We start from the raw sequence: 21,532 nt of genomic DNA, 5'->3' as shown, positions 1-21,532 counted from the left end.
AGCAAAGGAGGGGAATCGAATTCCATGCATGGGATTCTTCATTCTTGCCTACTTTAATAGCTCTTTTCCTCAGTTTTTTTGGTTTTTTTTGGTGGCTTTTTATTCTGGTATCGGAAGAGCTTGAAAGCTCTCTGGCGATGGAGTAGTGGAGGAAGATTGATATATATATATTCATGTTCTTTAGAGAAGGAGAGCAACATGGCCAGCTGGAGATGCATGGCATGGTTAGAGCTCCCTCTAATGGTGACATTAACGATGGACAAAATGTGAAACCTAACTCGTCCAAGTTAGACGATCGAATCGAGTTAGATTGTTTGAGTCACCTTTTCTATATATCCATGTCAAATTCAAAATATATATAAAGAATGAAATTAGATTAGAAGATATAAAGTTTTATTAAATAAAAGAAAATAACTTTTCTAGATGTTTAAAATTCAGTTTAATGATTATATATATATATATATATATATATATATATATATATATATATATATATATATATATATATATATTTTGCTGAGCGATTATGCACGACTTTCACCGTAATAGATTTTTTTACTGTAATAATAACAGATGCCAAATCTATATTGTAGTACGTATACGGAATAATCTTAATTGTTACAACATTATTGAGCCTACAAATTGAGAGAGTCTAAATTTTTTTTTTTTAGTATTATATATTATAGACATGTAATTGGGGCCTTAAATAGTTGAGCCCAAATTCATATTTCAGAATCTTTTAATATTGTCTTTTACTTTTATCTTTTTAGGCATGTAATTGGGCCCTTGAGTAGTTGAGGTCCAAATTTATTTTGGACTTTTTTTTCCCTCCCCGGGCCTCCTCTGTAGAAGGACCGGAGCTGGGTTGTAGCTATCGTAACATTAAGTCGGTGGTGTGGTAATTATAAATCTGTAGCTGTTACAACGTGAACATGATTTTATTTAATCACATGATATAACAGTTATGAGTCTGTAACATTTACAATGTTAAATATGTATTGTAGATTTGCAGCAACTATAAAAACGTATCTGTTACAATGCGGTCATGATTTGTTCAAGTACATTATAATAGTTACAAGTCCGTTGCTATAACGTTTAGGGTTGTAAACAAGCCGAGCTGAGCTGATCTTTGGGGTGTTCAAGCTTGTTTGATAAGATAACCAAGCCGAGCCGAGCCGAGCTTAAAATGAACCAAGCTTTTGAAATGAGTGTTCAAGTTTGGCTTGGTTTATTTTTTATGAGCTTGAGCTTGTTTGAAGCTTGGCTTGAACTTGGTTCGTTTAGATGTTATCAAGCTTTCAATTCAAGCTTAACTTGAGCTTAGCTTGAGCTTTGTTCGAGCTTGGTTCGTTTAGATGTTATCAAGCTCTCAATTCAAGCTTGTTTGATTGTTCGAAACTTTTAGTTGTTTGATTAGTTATTGAGCTTGATAATTTAAATTTATTTATTTATTTAATTTAATTTTATTGTGTATTTAGCATATTAACATGAGTTTTATTAATGAATATGGTTCGTGAACATTGTTCATGAACGTTATTTACGAACATTGTTCACGAACGTTAACGAGCTAAGCACATATGTGTTCAAGCTTGTTTATTTAGTTTAACGAGCTGTTCAAGCTTATTTGTTTAATTAATCTTATGTATATTGAACGAACATAAACAAACTTTTACCAAACCGAACATCAAATTTATTTACGAACGCTTGGTTTATTTACCGCCCTAATAACATTAAACTTATATTATTGTAGCTATGAACTCGAAATTGCTATCAAGTGATTAAATAAATCACAACCAGCTTATAATATATAAGCTGTAGCTATTATAACACAGATTTAACGTCCATCACTACTATAAATATTTTTTTAAAAAAAAAATGAATAAAAATCAAACATAGTGGCACAGCGGGAAATCCCTCAGTTAATTTCGAGCTTCCTCTTTCAAAATCTCTCCTCTTCCTCCTCGCTCCTCCGCCTACTACTACGGCGGCACGTGCACGGCAGCAGTGAGGGGGTTGTCAGCCTTGATCTCGCACGTTCTCAACCCCCGGAAATCCGGGTTTTGACTGCATTCCTACCGTTCGGACCGAACCACCGGCCCCTGCAGCAGCAGCTCTGGCCTCGCAACCACCGCTGCCTCCTTTCGGTGGAAGAACATCGGCCGAGCTCCGGCTGCTGCCGACAGGAGCCGGTGGAGCAACCAGACAAGCAGAAACACGAACCAATATGCAACACTACGTGTTTGCTCTTGCATTCGTATGGGAGGCATAGTTAATTGTACTTGTATATATAAGTCAACAAATGCACCACAAATCGACAATTTAGTTTTTTAGGTAGAATGTCCTGACATGTGAAAAATGAAAAAAAAAAAATTAAAAAGGGTGGTAGAAAAAGAAAAGAAGAAAATTGGACTGGGTTCATCATGATCAAGAAAATTTTCTTGCATCGTCTTAAATATTTGAATGAGTCCATCACTTCCTGAGCATGGAGTTTTGAATTCCTCACATTGTGCATCGCACAAGCATTATTCTTCAATCATTGAATACAACAAAAATTAAACAAAATTTGTCCTCAATATTACTGCTCATTAATATTAATAACGTTTAAATATTAAGTATTGAATGAAATACAGCCTGCCTGCGCCTCAAATAAAGTACCTTCATGGTATGGCATAAGTAACAAAATCAAAACAATCAGCAAACCACCCGAATATTAAATATGAGCGTTCCTCCTTTATTTTCAATCACGATTTAAGTAGAAGACGTCTTCAGAAACATTTACTGAAGCTGAAGCTTCTTAATGGATTCAATTTGTTTTGCAGGATTCAATCCCTTGGGACAAGCATGAGCACAGTTCATGATAGTGTGGCATCGATACAGCTTAAACTCGTCGTTAACTGCATCCAGACGCTCCTTTGTGTACTGATCTCGACTGTCCTGTATCCACCTGCAAAAGTACAATATGTTGCTTCAACTCCATACATGAGCATTACTGATGTATTCAAACAAAACAAAATAATCATCAAAGAAGAATGAACAAATATCAACATTAACTAGTTATTCAATGTTATAACTTCACAGGCCCTTCTATATCTAGTTCATGAATTAGCACAAAGCTGCATTCAGAATAGAGGCACCAAAAGACGATTTGCCGTATTCATCTTCAAGAAATAAGAAAAGTTCAAGGCATTATCGGATGCACTCAAGGATAGCCAACAGTATTGACCAACATTAACATTCTTCATAGTGGTCACAATTTTTTTTTTTTAAAAAAAACAAGTTCTATCATCAAACGTTTGTGAATTTTAAACATTTCAAAATAGACAAATTCAAAAAAGTAAGATTGTGTTAGAAGAAATTCAACTACAGTCTGATTATCTGCAATTTTAGTACCCAATATAACCACAATCAAACCATCAATTAGTCCACTTTCTAGATTGTCTATAATTTCAACATAATGAAATGGTTATATGTTTAATACCTCCATGACAAACAATAGACATATAGTAGAAAGATATGCACTCATATCCCTTGATGTATATTGTCAACGTGATTATATCATTCATCTAAATACTCCAGGTTATTAAAATTACAGAGAATTGAATAAGTGGACTACCATATGGTTACAATTGATATAAAAATTTATGAAAACAAGTCATACAATTAGAAGTTCAGGTTATATTTGTTAAAGAACATGAAAAAATCAAGCTATAATTAGCAATTTACCATATAAAGAAACACTAAAAGATTCATTACTTGCGGACAAAAGAAAAGGATCGCCATCAGGAAACAAGATCATCCACCCAATAAGTTTCATTGTCTAGTTTCACGGACGAATAAGACTGAAAGCTCAGTCATTAACAAATAAGAAAAAATAATCAAAAACTATTTAACTAAAGATTTAGTAATCCATTGATAATGTGTTTCCTGAATTAAACAAACTCTAAAACAGCAGCATGGCCATCAAAAATCCATATATTTCAAATATTATTCATACAACAAGAGTCTCCCGAATATACAAAAAGTATTAAAATTCATTGTTTTTTGTAGAAAGTAAACATTATTCTATTATACAAACAAAATTACCATACAATTCCAGATCCTGCATTGTGTTCATTCCATTCTGCTTCACATTCCAAAGTCTCAGTAGATGCTACAAAAGGTTACGAATTTCTAGGTACCACATTCTAGCTTTAATGTAAAGGACTTCCTCAAGATAACAATGAAACTTTAAGCACTCAAATAAAGACTCAATCTTGTAAAGATGAAAATCACACCATTCCAACAACAAAAATTTGTCTACACCATCATGAAAGCATAGATAAAATTCAGGCAATAAGCATAATATGAAGAAGGAAACTATTCTCCTTAAAAAAATGAAGATTTTTGATAACTTGAATAATCAATAAGCTGTCACTTTCATTCAAAAAAATCATTACCTGTTGGCATGCAAGAGAGCAGCCGGACCTAGATAGGTCTCAGGGTTCCACCAGTAGCTAGGGCAGGATGTGCTACAACAGGCGCAAAGGATACACTCGTACATACCATCAAGCTTCGAGCGGTCCTTCTTGCTCTGCGGAATCTCCTTCCCAGGGTTCGGCGACGGATCCTTCCTCTTGAGCCATGGCTCCACGCTCTTGTACTGGCTGTAGAAGTTGGTCATGTCCACCACCAGATCCTTGATCACGTACATGTGCGGCAGCGGGGTGATGGTGGCGGAGGCCGAGGAGGATGGGATCTTGGTGAGGCAGGCTAACCCGTTGTCGCCGTCGATGTTCATCGCGCACGACCCGCAGATGCCCTCGCGGCAGGAGCGGCGGAAGGTGAGGGAAGGATCGATCTCGTTCTTGATCTTAATCAGGGCGTCGAGGACCATGGGTCCGCACTCGCCGAGATCGATCTCATAGTTCTGGAGCTGCGGCTTCTCGGGATGATCGGGATTCCAACGGTAGGTGGAGAAGGTCTTGGTGCGCTTGGGCTTGGATGCGGCAGCAGCGTCAGACTGGGAGGAGTGGGTCTGCGCCTGGAGGAGACGCGCAGCCGCGGGGGCCATGGCGGCGGTCGCCGTACCATGGGTGGGGAGAAGGCTACGCACCGCGGCGGAGCCTCGGCGGAGAAGAACCCTTGCGGTAGCCATTCAATGGTCGAGGAAAAATCAAGGGCACAGATGAGAAACAATCGAAGGTGTCTTTTTCAGTATCCTTCAGATAATTAAGTAGTGCTTCAGATAATTTGATATTATTATCAAATTCTTAGTAAAAACTTAGAAAACTTTTATAAAAAAACTTTTATAAAACTAAACCGATCACAAAATCACTAATGACGGACACTCAGAAATTTCGATATATCGTAATTATACTTCTCATTTAGAATAAAAATTCTTAGAATGCATTTATATATCGTAATTATACTTCTCATTTAGAATAAAAATTCTTATAAATGCATTCTAGTTTGGGATCAATCTGTAGAAGTCTGACTCCCTTTTATTACACTATAGCCCCAGGGTCAGCGTCTACCTGCTGCAACTTAAGAGAGAGACAGAGTGTTAATTCAGATCAAATGGAATCAGATTAAATCGAAATAAGAATATTATAAAAAAAAATTCAATCCGAATTCGAATCGAACACAATTTGAAAAACTTATATCCGAAATCAGATTATACGGCCAATTTGATTAATCCGACCAATTTGATTGTGTTTTTATTATTTTTCAAATTTTCACTTTAATCTTTAATCTTAATACTTTATCAGTATCACACTAACCTATAATATTATTATGTAAATAAAATATTTTAATTTTTAAAATAAAATTTAATTTAGTATCATACTAACCTATGTTATTGCGTAAATAAAATATTTTAATTTTTAAAATAAAATTTAATTTAACAAAAAAAACTTATAAATTCTAAATTTGGATGAACTGGGTCAAACCAAATCCAATTCGATCCTAACGCAACTAAAAAGACCTCAACTCGAATTCGAAAATTCTCAATCTTATTTTGATATTTTTTAGGACGATTCGAGTTGACAGGTTAGATTCATTTTTGACACTCTTACTCCAATCTGTAAATCATATATCTAAGGTTTGAATCATAACTCCAAATGTTAATCTGTCTTTAGTAGAATGACAAATTCGCTGACTGATTTAGATGGACAATGACGAGCACTTTTTAATTTATCATTGTGGTCGATGAAAAACTTCTGTGTGTGTGAGACGGCCAAGCGTGGGTGACGAGCTTAGCGCCCCCCCACCCCAAGAGCGTCGTCTACGTGTGTCGTCCAAGGTAAAAATCCTCTCTTATATAATAGAGGTTTGATATGTCGCGGACTTTACGCAACATACACCCTGTGCGAACCTAAAAATTTTTCTATTTAAATTTTTTTCCTTAATATTGTAACTTGACCCCTAAAAATAAAACTCTAAATGACATAATAACGAGCTTAAAAAAAAAAGGAAACTACACAAAAAAAATATATATATATATATAGGTGTGATATACTGGCCACCCAGCTTGGGCGATTGAGTGCATGAGATAATACGCAGGGCGCTCGAAACACTGAGTTGTCTAAGTTGGGCACTCACACTGGGTGCCCAACATATCATTTTTCATACACACATACACAAAAGAATGTTATCATGCACTCCTTTATGCGAATAATTGTGAGCGATATCTGACGTGAGTCATCTGACGCGGTTAAAATCTAATTTTTTAATTCACTCTCTCATTTGCATGTAACAATTTTTTTTCTCTTTTCTCTTAAATTAAAATAAAATTCTCTCTCATTTGATTGCATGCAATAATCACTATAGTGCTTAATTTTTTTAAAAAAATAGTACCAAGGTTTTGCTTGTTTTTAAAAATCAGCACTCAATATCACCTTGATGCTAGAAAACCAGTACCAATATGGTGATGGTTTATAGAAACCAGCACAAAAGGTGGTGCCGATTTTTTACAAATATAATGTTGGTTTTTACAAACTAGCACCAAGGTGGTGTTAGGTGTTGATTTTAGGGTTTATGATTTAAAGTTTAAAGTTTAAAGTTTAGGGTATTGATTTTGACAAACTAATACTATCTTTGTAAAAATCAGAGCAAGCACCATGCATCTTGGTACTGATTTGTAAAAGTCAGCCCCACCTTGTGTTGATTTTCAAAATCCCTAAATTTTATGGAGAGGTATATTTTACTAGTGTCTATTTGGAAAAAAAATATATTTAAAAATGTACATATCTCAGATCCCAAGATTGACATAAAATCCAAAACTAGTAAAATGGTTCAATTGAACCTTAACCTAAAGTCCTAATTTTAGCTTCCTCTTGATGTATCTGCTCATACCAAATTATAATGCATCCCTAACATTAATTTTATATGACATCTATACATCAAAAACTAATTTTCATACAATATGAACCCAATTCATATTTTCATGCATAAAATTTAACTCAATTGTGTCAATTCCTTGGATTTGAGATTCAATTTCATCTCTAAATTCTTTGGCACATTTGATGATCCGTCTATAATCCCAAGCACGGTTTGTTGGTGCAACCTTAGGTCAAGGTTGACCTCGTTGACCCGACTCGAGGTGACTTGACTCGAGTTGTATTTTGATGTTTGACTTGGGAAGATTGTCGGTGCAACCTTAGGTCAAGGTTGACCTAGTTGAGTTGCATGTCGATGTTTGACGAGAAGAGAGTTGTATTCTTGATGTTTGACAAGAATAGGTGTTTGGGAGATTGTAGGTGCAACCTTAGGTCAAGGTTGACCTGATTCGCGAAAAGTCCAAGCAGGTAGCTTGGCACGCGGAAAGTCCAAGTATGGAGACTTGGCACGGGAAAAGTCCTAACTGGGATGTTAGGCAGTGTGGAAAGTCCTGGTGAGTGAAGCCAGGCAGTGAGAAAGTCCTAACTGGGATGTTAGGCAGTTGGAAAGTCCTGGTGAGTGAAGCCAGACAGTGAGAAAGTCCTAACTGGGATGTTAGGCAGTGTGAAAACCCTGGTGAGTGAAGCCAGGCAGTGAGAAAGTCCTAACTGGGATGTTAGGCAGTGTGAAAACCCTAGTGAGTGAAGCTAGGTGAAAGTCCTGGTGAGTGAAGCCGGGCAAGGGAAAATCTAGATGGATCAAGGATGATCGGACATCTGGTGTTGAGAAGGTCAAGTAGGTCAAGGGAGTGACCGGATACTTGACACGAAGAGAAAAGTCCAAGTGGGTCAAAGGGATTGGCCGGACACTTGGTGAGGAGTCTTAGCAGGTCAAGGGAGTGACCGGATGCTAAGCATGATGTACCAACAGGTCAAGGTTGACCGGATGTTGGTTTGGGAGACTTGGGACTTGGTTTGGGCAAAAACCAAGCTCTGGATCGGTCTGCAGACCGATCGGCGATCGTTGTGTATCGATCGGTGCGGTGACCAATCGGATAACAAAATGTGGGCTTCTTGATCGGTGCGGGACCGATCGGCGTAAACTGATCGGTCCCGGGACCGATCAGGGTGGATCGGTCCGGGACCGATCAGATTCCACGAGAGTTGGGCAACTCTGCGTGAAGCCTTCGATCGGTGCGGGACCGATCGGCCCTGATCGGTCCCCACGACCGATCAAGCAAGGAACCGATCAAGCTTCACCTAATCGGTCCACGTCCCTGCGTAGCAGCTAGTTTCTTCATTGTCTTCTTCGCGGTATAAAGGGTCGGGCTGCTGCTGTAACTTCTTCTTTTCTTCTAGAACTTCTGTTCTTCTGCTGCTGAAGCTTTTGCTTCAACTGAGCTTTGATTGAGCTCGCCTCCGAAGCTTCGCGTGAGCTTCCAGTCGTCGACCAGCTGCTGCGTTTGGGTTGTGAAGTTGCTGCTTCACCTCCAGTCGACAAGAAAGCAAGCAATTGGTAGAGTGTTATTGTATTCATATTGTATTGCTTTTCTTACTGTTCTTGTACTCTTTGTTTGCTGTTGCAAACGTTTGTGGCGAGGTTTCTCCACCCACAAGGAGTATATTGTATTAGCCGGTTCTCCGGGGGCTCATTCACCGACGGATTGACTGGACTCGTCCACCTTACGGACACGCCGAGGAGTAGGAGCCCTAATCTCCGAACCTCGTTACATCCTTATGTTAAGGTTTGGTTCTCTTCTCTTTCGTTTCTTTGTATTTTCCGCTGCGCTAACACGTTTTGTAGAAAGAAACGACGATTTGGGGTCGGCTATTCACACCCCCCCTCTCTAGCCTCCGTACGAAGGATCCTAACAAGTGGTATCAGAGCGAGGCCGCTCTTCAACGGATTCACACCCGTGGGAGCACAAGCTAGAGATGGATCAATTCGGAGAAGACATCACCATTCCACCCTTCTACAACGACAACTTCGCATATTGGAAAGTAAGGATGATGTATTTTCTTAGGACTAATATGTGGAACTGGTTTTGTGTACAAGAAGGGTTTACTCCTCCAATGGATAAAGAAGGAGAACCTTTAGAGAAGAACAAGTGGACGAAGGAACAAGTCCACCAATCCACGATCAACAATGAGGTAACTAAAACAATTGAATTTTCATTACCTACTAATGTTTTGTGTAAGATAGGTAAATACAACAATGCCAAGGAGTTGTGGGATAACTTGGCTAAGTACCATGAGGAGAGCTCCACTTCAAGCCATGAAGAGGAGCCTAGTGAGCCAAGTAGCTCACATCATGGAGGGAGCGAATTGGGAGTTGAGGGCTACTCAACATCCAAGGAAGAAGAGGAGGAGAGCTCTTGTTCAAGATCGGAGCAAGAAGAGGCATCTACCTCCGGAAGGGATGAAGAAGAAAGCTCATCTACATCCACAACCCTAGGTAACTCAAACACTGTGATTTCAAGTAAATTGCATATAATGTGTTTTGAGTGTAGGGAATTTGGACATTACAAGAGTAAATGTCCAAAGAAGACTAAGAAGACTCCACCGGCGCCAAAGATCAAGGAAGTCGGAGTCCCAAAACGCAAGGGCAAGGAGCACGTGGTGTGCTTCCAATGCAAGCAACGAGGACACTATAGGAGTCAATGTCCAAGGGGGAGGTAATCTCACAAGGACAAAAGACCAAGCACGTGTAAAGGGGGAGCAAAGGCAAACCCTAAGGTATCCGCTAAGGTTCATTCTTGCACTTTTAATAAGATACATGCTAGTAGTCTTATTGCAATTGTCAAGAATGATAAGCATGATAATCATAGAAATCAATACATGTGTTTAGGTGCCAAGCATGTTAGCCTAGATAAAGATAACACTAGGAATGCCAACCCTAGGATTAACTCATCTAAGGTTAAGGAGAACTTAGGTAGGAACCCCAAAAGAACTAGACATATGCCAAGGAATATCTCAAGGAAAAATGACCAATTAAAACTTGAGGTATTAGAGAAGGAGAATCAAGTCTTGAGGTCAAGACTTGACATCTTAGAGAAGACCCTTAAAAATTTGGAGAGGTCAAATTTAGGGTTTAAGGGTCGAAAACCTAAGTCCAAGGACAAGAAAGGTTTGAGTCACAAACCTAAGTCCCAAGTGGTCAAGCCCACTTACCATAATGTTCCATTCGATTATGGAACAAAACCTAGGGCTAGGAAGACCACCACCAAGGTCACAAGGGGAGTCACCCCTAGAGTTGATCTTGATGAGTCCCAAATGACCAAGGCTTTAAAGCCTAAGAGGGTCATTAGGAGGGTTGCTAGGGAAGTTATCCCTAGTGAATATTTAGTGAACCCAATGAGCTCTAATAGGTATTGAGTTCCTAGGAGCATCTTCTCTACCTCATAAATGGGTTAGAGAGTGTCAACTCCGATTAGAAGGGTAGTTAACCCAACTTTGAGGAAATTGACACTCAAGGAGCATTTTCAAGGTTTTGAGAACTTTTGAAAATGAAATGGAATTATCATTTACTCCTTTGAAGAGTTAAATGTGCCTAAAGATTGGAAATTTCATTTTTAATATCAATTGGCACAATTTGGGAAAATCTAGAGAACTCTCGAGGAAAAATGAAACATGCCAAGTTTTGAGGATAAATTTGATCTTTAAGTGGCATGAATTAATCTAGAGTTCAAGAAGTGTCAAAATTAGGATTTTGGCATTTTGGGGCAATCTAGGATTAAATTTGAAGTTAGCCAAGTGGTTAAGGATACTTAGATAGGTAATATAGGTATATTTATTTATGCTAAATCTTGCCATGATTGTTTGCCCCCACATGTCATGACATCATGTTTAGTTTCATTATCATTTGAAATGTCATGATAATGCTTAGGCTAGTTTTTATGTCATGCTTATTTAAGTTTCAAACTTTATGGCATGACATCATGACATTGGCACATGTTTTCATTTATGATACCATTTTATGCCATGTCATCATCTCTTGCATTAATAATCAATTGAATTGATTTAAGGATGAAAAACACATCTTGATATTGAGATCAAATTTGTGTTTTGAAAATGCATGAGACCTTAGTCTAAGATACCTAAACCCATATCTCACATCAAAATTGCCATGGATGTGTTTGATACACTTTAGATGTGTGTGAGATATTAGGATCATGAATTAGGATCAAGGTGCATAGTTCTTGTACCTAGATGAGCCTAATTCAAGAAATGGAGGATCATAGGGAAAGCTTGTGTACAAGTCATGTACATTTAGCCCTAAGATTATGGTCCTAAATTAAAAGGATTAAAATCATTTTGAAATTGATTTGGAAAACCTTGATGAAGCCATCTTAGTGATTGCATTCATCATTGAACATTGTGATACAAAGTTGAGTTAAACTTGAACTATTTCAAAGTTTTTGAACTTTGTATCAAGATTGAAAAATAGAAGTTATTTTCATAGAAAATTATTTTTCCATGATAGTATATGTTATGAGGAATGTATCCTCAAAATTTTATAATTTTTGAAATTTTCTGGAATTTTTAAAGGGTTTCTGAATTTCGGAAGAGGAAAATCAGAAATCTGTGTTTAGAGCCTTGATTGGTCTGCGGACCGATCCAGGGAAGCATGGATCGGTCTGCAGACCGATCCAGTGAGATCCAGTGCGATCAGTGAGGTGTGGATCGGTCACTGGACCGGTCCAGATGGACTCTGATCAGTCTGGGGACCGATCAGGGCGTGCCAACTTGCCTGATTTCAGTCTGTTGTCTGAAAGTTCAGCTAGAAGTTGGGTTCTGTGGATTTCTAAAGGTTTGGAACTCACAAAGACATTGTTGGTGCAATGGTCAAGGGGGAGTTGACCTTTAGGGGGAGTTTTACCTAATTGTCAAGGGGGAGTTGATTTTTAGGGGGAGTTTTTACTCCTTAAGACTTTTGAGGATTAGTGATATGGGATTATCACTAAGTTGATTGTTGAGTTTAGTATCAAGGGGGAAATTAAGAGTTTCAATGAAAGGTATGAGACTTTCATTAGGAAGAAACTCTTGACCTTGATACTCTCCTTTTTCTTTTTGATGTGTGTCAAAAAGGGGGAGAATTATTGGAGAACCCAAGTTAGGTTATCGGGTTAACCTAAGGGGAGAATGTTCAAGGAAAGAACATTGGACATTGGAAGATGGTTGGAAAACCTAAGTTAGGTTATCGGGTTAACCTAACTTGATTATGGGTTTTGTCAAACATCAAAAAGGGGGAGATTGCTTGTGCAACCTTAGGTCAAGGTTGACCTGGTTGACCCGACTCGAGGTGACTTGACTCGAGTTGTATTTTGATGTTTGACTTGGGAAGATTGTCGGTGCAACCTTAGGTCAAGGTTGACCTAGTTGAGTTGCATGTCGATGTTTGACGAGAAGAGAGTTGTATTCTTGATGTTTGACAAGAATAGGTGTTTGGGAGATTGTTGGTGCAACCTTAGGTCAAGGTTGACCTGATTCGCGAAAAGTCCAAGCAGGTAGCTTGGCACGCGGAAAGTCCAAGTATGGAGACTTGGCACGGGGAAAGTCCTAACTGGGATGTTAGGCAGTGTGGAAAGTCCTTGTGAGTGAAGCCAGGCAGTGAGAAAGTCCTAACTGGGATGTTAGGCAGTGTGGAAAGTCTTGGTGAGTGAAGCCAGGCAGTGAGAAAGTCCTAACTGGGATGTTAGGCAGTTGGAAAGTCCTGGTGAGTGAAGCCAGGCAGTGAGAAAGTCCTAACTGGGATGTTAGGCAGTGTGAAAACCCTGGTGAGTGAAGCCAGGCAGTGAGAAAGTCCTAACTGGGATGTTAGGCAGTGTGAAAACCCTAGTGAGTGAAGCTAGGTGAAAGTCCTGGTGAGTGAAGCCGGGCAAGGGAAAATCCAGATGGATCAAGGATGATCGGACAGCCGGTGTTGAGAAGTCCAGTAGGTCGAGGGTGACCGGATACTTGACACGAAGAGAAAAGTCCAAGTGGGTCAAAGGATTGACCGGACACTTGGTGAAGAGTCTTAGCAGGTCAAGGGAGTGACCGGATGCTAAGCATGATGTACCAACAGTCAAGGTTGACCGGATGTTGGTTTGGGAGACTTGAGACTTGGTTTGGGCAAAACTAAGCTCGGATCGGTCTGCGGACCGATCCCGACACGTTTGTATCGGTCTTGCCGACCGATCGAACCAAGCAAGAAGTTCGGGAGAAAAGGACGGGACATACATGCTGATCGGTCCCGGGACCGATCGAGGAAGTGGATCGGTCCGGACCGATCAGGGAACGACAGACGTTGGCAACTCTCAGTGAAGCCTTCGATCGGTCCGGGGACCGACGACCGATCGGTCCCCACGACCGATCAGGAGGCTCTGACGGTCCACGTCCTAGCCGTTGCGTTGCAACGGCTAGTTTCTTCGCTGTCTTCTTCGCATGTATAAAGGGTCGAGGGCTGCTGCTGCACTGTAACTTCTTCTTTTCTTCTAGAACTTCTGTTCTTCTGCTGCTGAAGCTTTTGCTTCAACTGAGCTTTGATTGAGCTCGCCTCCGAAGCTTCGCGTGAGCTTCCAGTCGTCGACCAGCTGCTGCGTTTGGGTTGTGAAGTTGCTGCTTCACCTCCAGTCGACAAGAAAGCAAGCAATTGGTAGAGTGTTATTGTATTCATATTGTATTGCTTTTCTTACTGTTCTTGTACTCTTTGTTTGCTGTTGCAAACGTTTGTGGCGAGGTTTCTCCACCCACAAGGAGTATATTGTATTAGCCGGTTCTCCGGGGGCTCATCCACCGACGGATTGACTGGACTCGTCCACCTTACGGACACGCCGAGGAGTAGGAGCCCTAATCTCCGAACCTCGTTACATCCTTGTGTTAAGGTTTGGTTCTCTTCTATTTCGTTTCTTTGTATTTTCCGCTGCGCTAACACGTTTTGTAGAAAGAAACGACGATTTGGGGTCGGCTATTCACACCCCCCCTCTCTAGCCTCCGTACGAAGGATCCTAACACGGTTCACTTGAGATTTATTGAGCATGGGTCTCTAAAAGGCTCTTTGAGCTCTCCTAAAGCTCTTAACCTTAATTACTTTCCTAGGTGGCTCATCTACTATAGTTATACCCACATGGTATACCTTAGAAAATTTCTTTTTTTTCTACTTTACCTTGGGCACCTCATCCTTGTCATAATCATATGCAACCCTTGCATATTTCTTTCCATTAGTCTTGGATGACTCTTCCTTACCCTTGGTCACTTCTTTCTTACCAATATCATGTGTCACCCTAGCACTTGGCCTCCTTTTTGGCCTTGGAGGATCCAATTTATTATTTTTAGGTCTTTGACCATCCAGACACATATCAAGTCCTCTAGGTCCAATAATGAACCTATCTAAGACTTTCTCCATTTCCTCAAGGCTTGCCTTCAAGGTTTAATTTTTCAATTATAGGGTTCTAACCCTAGAATTAATATATCCACCTTGGACATTCCTAGACCTATCATTCCTAGTCATATATCTCTCTTTCTTAGGCTTAATGCCTAGGTTTTCAACCACCTTTCTCTCCTTAGGCAAGGTGAGTTTTTCTTGCTAGGTCTATCATTTGAAAATGATTTCTTAGGGTTATCATCTACATTAACCATATTCCTATCAATATATCTAAAACCATGATTTTACATGGGTAAATAAAAACTATTCCTACCATGCATGAAAAAATTTAAATTTGAATTCAAATTTAAACTAGGGTATACCTTCCTTACCCTTGAAGCTTCTCCTTGACATGAGTCTATCTTCTTCTCCCATTTCTTTAGGTACGCCAACTTCTTAATCTCTCCTCTCCTTAGGCACTTCGTGTGGTAGTGATCATGCTCACTACACCTGAAGCACACTATGCACTTCTTCTCCTTGACTCCATCCCTACAACCCACATTAGTTCTTAAAGCAACTTTAACGGGTTTAGGATTTACCTCCTTTATATTCTTGAGCAATGGGTGCCTACTCTTGTAGTATCCCACCTCACCACATTCAAAGCACTTGATGTGTAATTTCCTTCTCTTCTCAGTAGTTGAGGTTGAGGGTTAAACTTTCACGACTTCTTCCTCACTTGTCTTGGACTCTTCTTCCTCACTTGAAGATGTGGACAGTTCCACTTCTTCCTCTTCTTCGGATGTTAATCTCGTCTCCACATCCGATTAGTCCTTCTCCTTTTCTTGGATCAATGAGCCCTTTTCCTTGGGCTCCTCTACTTTTCATTCTTGTGTAGGGTTTTCATGAAGAGCAATTACTCTACTCCATAGCTCATAAGCACACTTGTACTCATCTACACGTGACACAATATTAGGAGGTAATAAATTTAACACAATTCCAGTTACCTCTTTATCCATTTTTGATTGCTTCCTTTGCTCCTTGGCCCAATACCGAGGTCGAAGATGCTTTCTCTTCTTGTTCGTTGGAACTTCGAAAGGAACTTTAAACGTGGTCCAATGGTTCCAATCCATTTGAAACTATGTCTCCAACAACTTCCTCCAATACTCAAAATCATCTCAATCGTATGGAGGTGGGATTCGGATATTCCATCATAGTGGTCCTTCCAACTGCATCTTTTTCCTCTAGCACTTGATCCTTCCGACGATTGGTCCTTCAAAAGCACTCCTTGCTATGATATCAATTGTTGGGACCTTTGACATCGACTAGAGAGGAGTGAATAGACCATCCACCCAAATTGTCACTCCTATGTATTTGTTAGCGTAGCGTAAATATAAACAAATATCAGTACGAAAGCTAAACCCTAATAGACAAGAAAGAACACCAAACCTCACACATTCATGTAACGTGATTCGAAGATAACTTTCTCCTACTCAATGATATTTCCGTAAGGTGGACGATCCCTATAATCTTTCGGTGGATAAATTTTCAAAAAACCTCCAACTAGCACAATCTCCTTGTGGGTGGAGAAATCTCACCACAATCTTGCTCAAGAACACTTGAACACACCTTGGATTTCTAGAGCATTTGGGAGACTTCTAATAGACTTTAACTAAGCCTATTTCATCACCAAGGTCAGCCATCCCAAGCTCTAATAAATAAAGCTCGAGGAGAACAACAAAGTTGTTCCTGTCGTTACCAGTCAACTGGTCACATCACCAGTTGTCTGACCCTTTGTGGAATTCAACCATTACAATCTAACTGCTCGATTCTAGTCAACTGGTGTCAGGACCAGTCCACTGGTTCACTTTGGTTGAGAGAACATAATCATTCTATTCCCTCCCAGTCCAACCACCAATTGACTGGTATTTACACCAGTCGACTGATAAACCCTAAACCTGGGGTTTATCAAAGTACATTTTCTTATGCACTCATACTCGCCAGCACAACCTTGACCTTGCCTTCTAGTCTCCTCCATCAGCCTTGCGTCCCTCAGATGCTTCCCCATCCTTCATGCTTTGCCTTCAAGAGTATCTGTCAGTCTTGTCCTTGTTATCGGGTCTTCCATTGCCAAGAGGCTCCTTACCTCCGGGATTTCATCCTTTGCCAATAGTTCCTCGCTCCGAGGTTTCAACCTTGCCAAGCCACACTTGGACTTACGTTGCCTTTGTTGTACCTGCATCCTGCGCACTCACAAGCACATATCAAATACAACAACAAACCTAACTTAAATCTTTATCCAAACATCAAAACCTAGGATCACATCGATTACTTCAACAAAAACAAGCACTAAGGTGCTACCAGCACCACTTTGGTGTTGGTTTAGTGGTGACAGTACCACCTTTGTACTAGTTTTCCAGTATTAAGGTAGTCCTAGGTGTTGGTTTTTAAATACCAACAACATCTTGGTGCTAGTTTTTAAAAGCCAACACCCAGGTAATGTTGTTTTTTAAAAACTAGCACCACAGTGATTGTTGTATACAATCAAATGATAGAGAAGAGAGTTATTGTATGCAAATAAGAGAGAGATTAAAAAAATTTAGGTTTTGACTACGTTATGTGCCCACATTGGATGTCGCCTATGGTCGCTCACATATCCTAAACACCTTACCCTACACACCCAATGTGCACCTAAAAATTTGTGATAGTATTTAGGTGTGCATCCTTATCGTGTAAACAATGCGCATATTTTCACGATATATTATAACAATTATGGTGTGTTGATTGGAAGTAATGATTTTTCTAGTTGAAAATTGTGAAGCTAGATCTAAAAAGTCTATTATCTGAAAGTCTATAGAAGTCATTCATGGTTTGAAAGATCTTAAGGCTCCTATACCAATATTTATATATAAAGGTGTTCTGTTGGGTGCTCCTTGTGTGCACCCACGCTGGGTGCTTGAGTGCAGCGGGGCATCCGAATCACTTCCAGTATATGTATAGACACAAATGTCATGCTGCACACCACGAAGTGTGTGCCTATGTGCGACTATGCGGTGTGCAACATTTTTTGTTTTTTGTTTTTTTTTTAAGTTTAGGGTTTATTTAGAGTGTTGACTTGTATTTTAACAACAATTAGTATATATTCCAATTTCATTCCCCTGAGCAATTATTTAATATCAATAATTTCTTCTATATCAAACTACCACCAATTTCTGATTTTGAAATATATTTTTTGCCATTAAAATAGTTGCATAAAAATTATTTATCATCCTTTTTAGAATTTGTCATTTATGTAAAGAAGAAACGTTTCCGAGTGTTCCTTAAAAATATGACTTTGTTTCCATTCATGTGAGGAACTAAATTAGAAGAAATATGATGGAATAACACTTCAAAATTCATGTTTTAGTATTGTTTGCATTCTGTGATCTTTCTTGCATCAACACTAAAAGGGCAAACTCTCTTTGACATCGCCATTAACAACATCTCTTTTGCTGTCCTGCGTTCACAGAATTCCTTCTAGGCTCCAGCGTTTTTCAGTTTCATGTCGAGAGCCATACTAGTCGATCTCAGAAATAGAAATCTTTACATTCTGAAGAAAAACAATTGAGGGCAAATAGGCAATTACATATTTGCTGAACTTGCCGTAGGAGTAGATCACAAGGAAGTCGCCCTCTTCTGCTGATTGTTCTTGTTGTTCGTCCAGGATGTGAAACGTCATTGCGTCAATATAAAATTTTTAAGCTAAATTGCAAGGATTATTATCAGACTGATGAAATGACAAAGATTGCAGGTAGGTGTGCCAATGTCTTCCATTGGGATGGAGACTCCCATCTCTTGCATGAAGCTCTGGTAGGTGTGCCACTGCTAACTTCCGTTGCATGCAAAGAAATTAAGCACGCAGAGGTAAGTTCGAATTATATTCTTCGATGAATCAAGATATGGAAGAAGGGAGAAGAAGAGTATTTTGATATTTAAAATTAAACAGTTTGATCACTCTGTTTCAGCACAACTTCAAGTTCTTTTCAGCCTGATGAAGTTGCTGGTGTTAAATATGTCGATAGAGATCAGTTGAGAGAATTGTTGAAAAGCTGATGCTGATGATCGGAAGCTGCTCCCCTGGTTCAGATTGGTTGTGTAATAACCTCAGGGGCTTCTGCAATACTTAGTCTGGATATTGCCATCCTTTCTGCCCTATTCAGCTCTGTTACTGATACTCAAAGGAACATGCTTGTAGATGACAGAAGATACGTATGACATGCATCTGTATATTTGATAAAAAGTATTATGCAAGAAGAAAAATAAATTTTTAGGAGGTGGTGGAGTAATGGAATGTAGTCCAGTTATTGGAGGAATGCTACAAACTCTAATTTCTGTCAAGTTCTTCAGCAGCATGATAGCCAAAGCCAGAACTCCACGTGCAGTTTCTGCAAGCTGGAACTAGCAAACAACAATTTGATGAGATGTCACAAGCACAACATTATACCTCGAAAAGCTCTTGTTTTTTTACCTCCTCTATGACACTGATTCACCTGCCTGCTTGATTGATCTGCTTCACTCGGACCAACAGATGATATTTCTCTCCTCCTACTGTGTTCCTCGTTTGAAACAATCTGAAAGGTTATCTATTCTGCCACCATGTTATCTCTGTAGAGGCTTTGTCTGTGCATGCAACAATTTATGTCTTAATTTCTAAAGGCTCGCGATATTGAAAAACACCAAGTCTTCAAAGTTTCATTTGGTAGCTTCCAGCAAATGCCATGGCTGGCAACAACTTGCCTGCTGGTGGTTCTCTTTCAATGTGCATGTGTTCTTAACGACTGATCTCTTTTCTTGTAGATTTGCTCATCCGAAATGCCCAAGTCAATGAAGAAGATGAATATTTAATTTGTCTGGGTGGTTGCTGTATTGAACTGGATTTCTGAAGTGGTTGAAAATTTTAATACGATGGATGCACATAAACCTGTGGTTCTTCACGACTTGGTGAAACTAATTCTTCTCGCCAAACTTTTAATAAGTGAATCACAAATTCAAACAGGTCAAAAATAAAACACTACTACAGATGCAAGGGATTCTGAATATTTATCTCTCTTATTAGCTTTGTATAACTTGTTTAGGCATTTGAAGTTTTCTATAGAAATATTTATTGAAATCAAAACAGAATATTTAATATACTTCATAATCATAATTCATCTACTACCAGTTATTTTTGCCAGTGTCTGCACTAAGTTTGTAGTCCAACTTGGAGGCTATCACTCTGACACACCTGTCAGAGCAGCAGTAAAGCAACAGCTATGCATACTATGAACGAGAAGAACACACCGCCATGCTTGAAATCAGTTGCGATTTCTACTATTTGTTCTGCTCAATTCGATCCATCGAAAAACTCACCGCCAAGATAGTTTCTTTCTTTGAAAACGGCGATGAATCAATTGTACTAACCAAATACGATTATTGATTCTGATAACAGTAATCGATATGCATGCTTAAAGATCCCACAATGTACAGAACATGGACTGGAAAAAAAATACTCACAATAAGTCAAATAACGAGGGAGAACAGAGGAGGGAGCTCGCTTGCTGCATTACATAATCATATGATCCTAAAGATGCATTTTTTTTTTTTTTTGTCACTGCTTCGATCCGTCTTGCCATTACTTCTGCAGCTGATTGCGGTAGCTACACGGCCAAAATTGAAACATTCTTCATTCTGGAATGGAAGAGACAGCGGATTCTCTCAAATTGCAGCTTTTTTAGCAGCGTCTCGATCGATTTCGTATTGGGAGTTGTCAGATTGATTCTGCGCAATAAAAAACGAATTTTGAGTTGCAATTGGGGGAATCGGAGTTGTTGTGAATTAGGGCGAGCAGACGACCTCGGCAGAATTCGAGAGGGGGGTGCAATCGGGAGGGTCCTCGAAGAGGGAGAGGGGGAATCGCTTGTCGACGACGCCGACATCGAAGTGGATGATCCCGGAGGTGTTGTCGTCGAGGCGGATGGCGAGGACAGGGAACCAGAGGAAGAGATCCTGGGCGGAGATGCCGGAGAGGGAGGCGATCTGGCCGTGGGAGATGGTGCCGACGACGCTGGCATTGTAGCGAACTTCGCTCTCGAAGGTGGCGGTGCAGGGGGCGTCGAGGCGGGCCTGGAAGAGGCCATCGGCGTCGATGGAGAAGTCGCTGACGCCCTTGGGCAGGAGGCCGATGGGGAGGCCGTGTGAGCGGAGCACATCGTAGGCGTTGTCGCCGGCGGCGAAGTGGAAGGTAAGGGACAGGAGGGGGAGGAGGAGGGAGAGGAAAAGGAAAGGAAGGGAGATCATGCTGTTGGCTTTCTTGGTTTTATAAAGGTCGCTTTTTTAGATTTCTCCGAGGAAAGAAGGGGAAGGAGAGAGAGAGAGAGAGAGAGAGAGAGAGAGAGAGAGAGAGGAGGAGGAGGAGGAGGAGATTGTGGTGTTGAAGCAAGGAAGGGAAGGTTATGAATGCTTGAGAGATTGTGAAGGAAGAAATAATGGAATGGAATGGATCATGGATGGAGAATGAATTATGGTAAGCTTTTTTATCGTGCCCTAACTTTGAAACTATTTTTACAAATAAATACTCCTTACTTTTAACATTTCTTAAATTACGCTTCTTCCTTACACGATTTGCTCAAAATACCCCTCATCAGCCCAATAATTCAAATATTATAAAATCTATCGAACCGACCTAAAAGTCTTGGGAAAACTCCTTTTTTTTAGAAACAAACGTCTGATATGAAGATAATTATTTTTTGCTATAATTTGATACACTAATATTATTGAAATAATTAATATTTGACCATAAATATTACTTATTTATGGT

The 21,532-nt window shown here is 39.7% G+C and overlaps 2 protein-coding genes across 2 annotated transcripts; both read right to left on the bottom strand.

Annotated features, from left to right (window-relative positions):
• Positions 1–2,562: 2,562 nt before the first annotated feature.
• Positions 2,563–5,204, bottom strand: LOC122053323 (succinate dehydrogenase [ubiquinone] iron-sulfur subunit 1, mitochondrial-like). The gene is made up of 2 exons (XM_042615328.1): positions 4,437–5,204; positions 2,563–2,944 (listed from the first exon to the last, which is right to left on the bottom strand). The coding sequence occupies exons 1-2, from the start codon at positions 5,132–5,134 to the stop codon at positions 2,776–2,778; spliced, it is 867 nt and encodes a 288-aa protein (XP_042471262.1). The 5' UTR covers positions 5,135–5,204; the 3' UTR covers positions 2,563–2,775.
• Positions 5,205–20,152: 14,948 nt separating this feature from the next.
• LOC122053322 lies at positions 20,153–21,240 on the bottom strand. The gene is made up of 2 exons (XM_042615326.1): positions 20,569–21,240; positions 20,153–20,493 (listed from the first exon to the last, which is right to left on the bottom strand). The coding sequence occupies exons 1-2, from the start codon at positions 21,010–21,012 to the stop codon at positions 20,431–20,433; spliced, it is 507 nt and encodes a 168-aa protein (XP_042471260.1). The 5' UTR covers positions 21,013–21,240; the 3' UTR covers positions 20,153–20,430.
• Positions 21,241–21,532: the final 292 nt, after the last annotated feature.

This window comes from Zingiber officinale, chromosome 3A, assembly GCF_018446385.1.
Source record: "Zingiber officinale cultivar Zhangliang chromosome 3A, Zo_v1.1, whole genome shotgun sequence".
Lineage (NCBI taxonomy): Eukaryota > Viridiplantae > Streptophyta > Magnoliopsida > Zingiberales > Zingiberaceae > Zingiber > Zingiber officinale.
The sequence above is the reverse complement of the archived record's forward strand: the minus strand, read 5'-3'. Positions and strand labels throughout refer to the sequence as shown.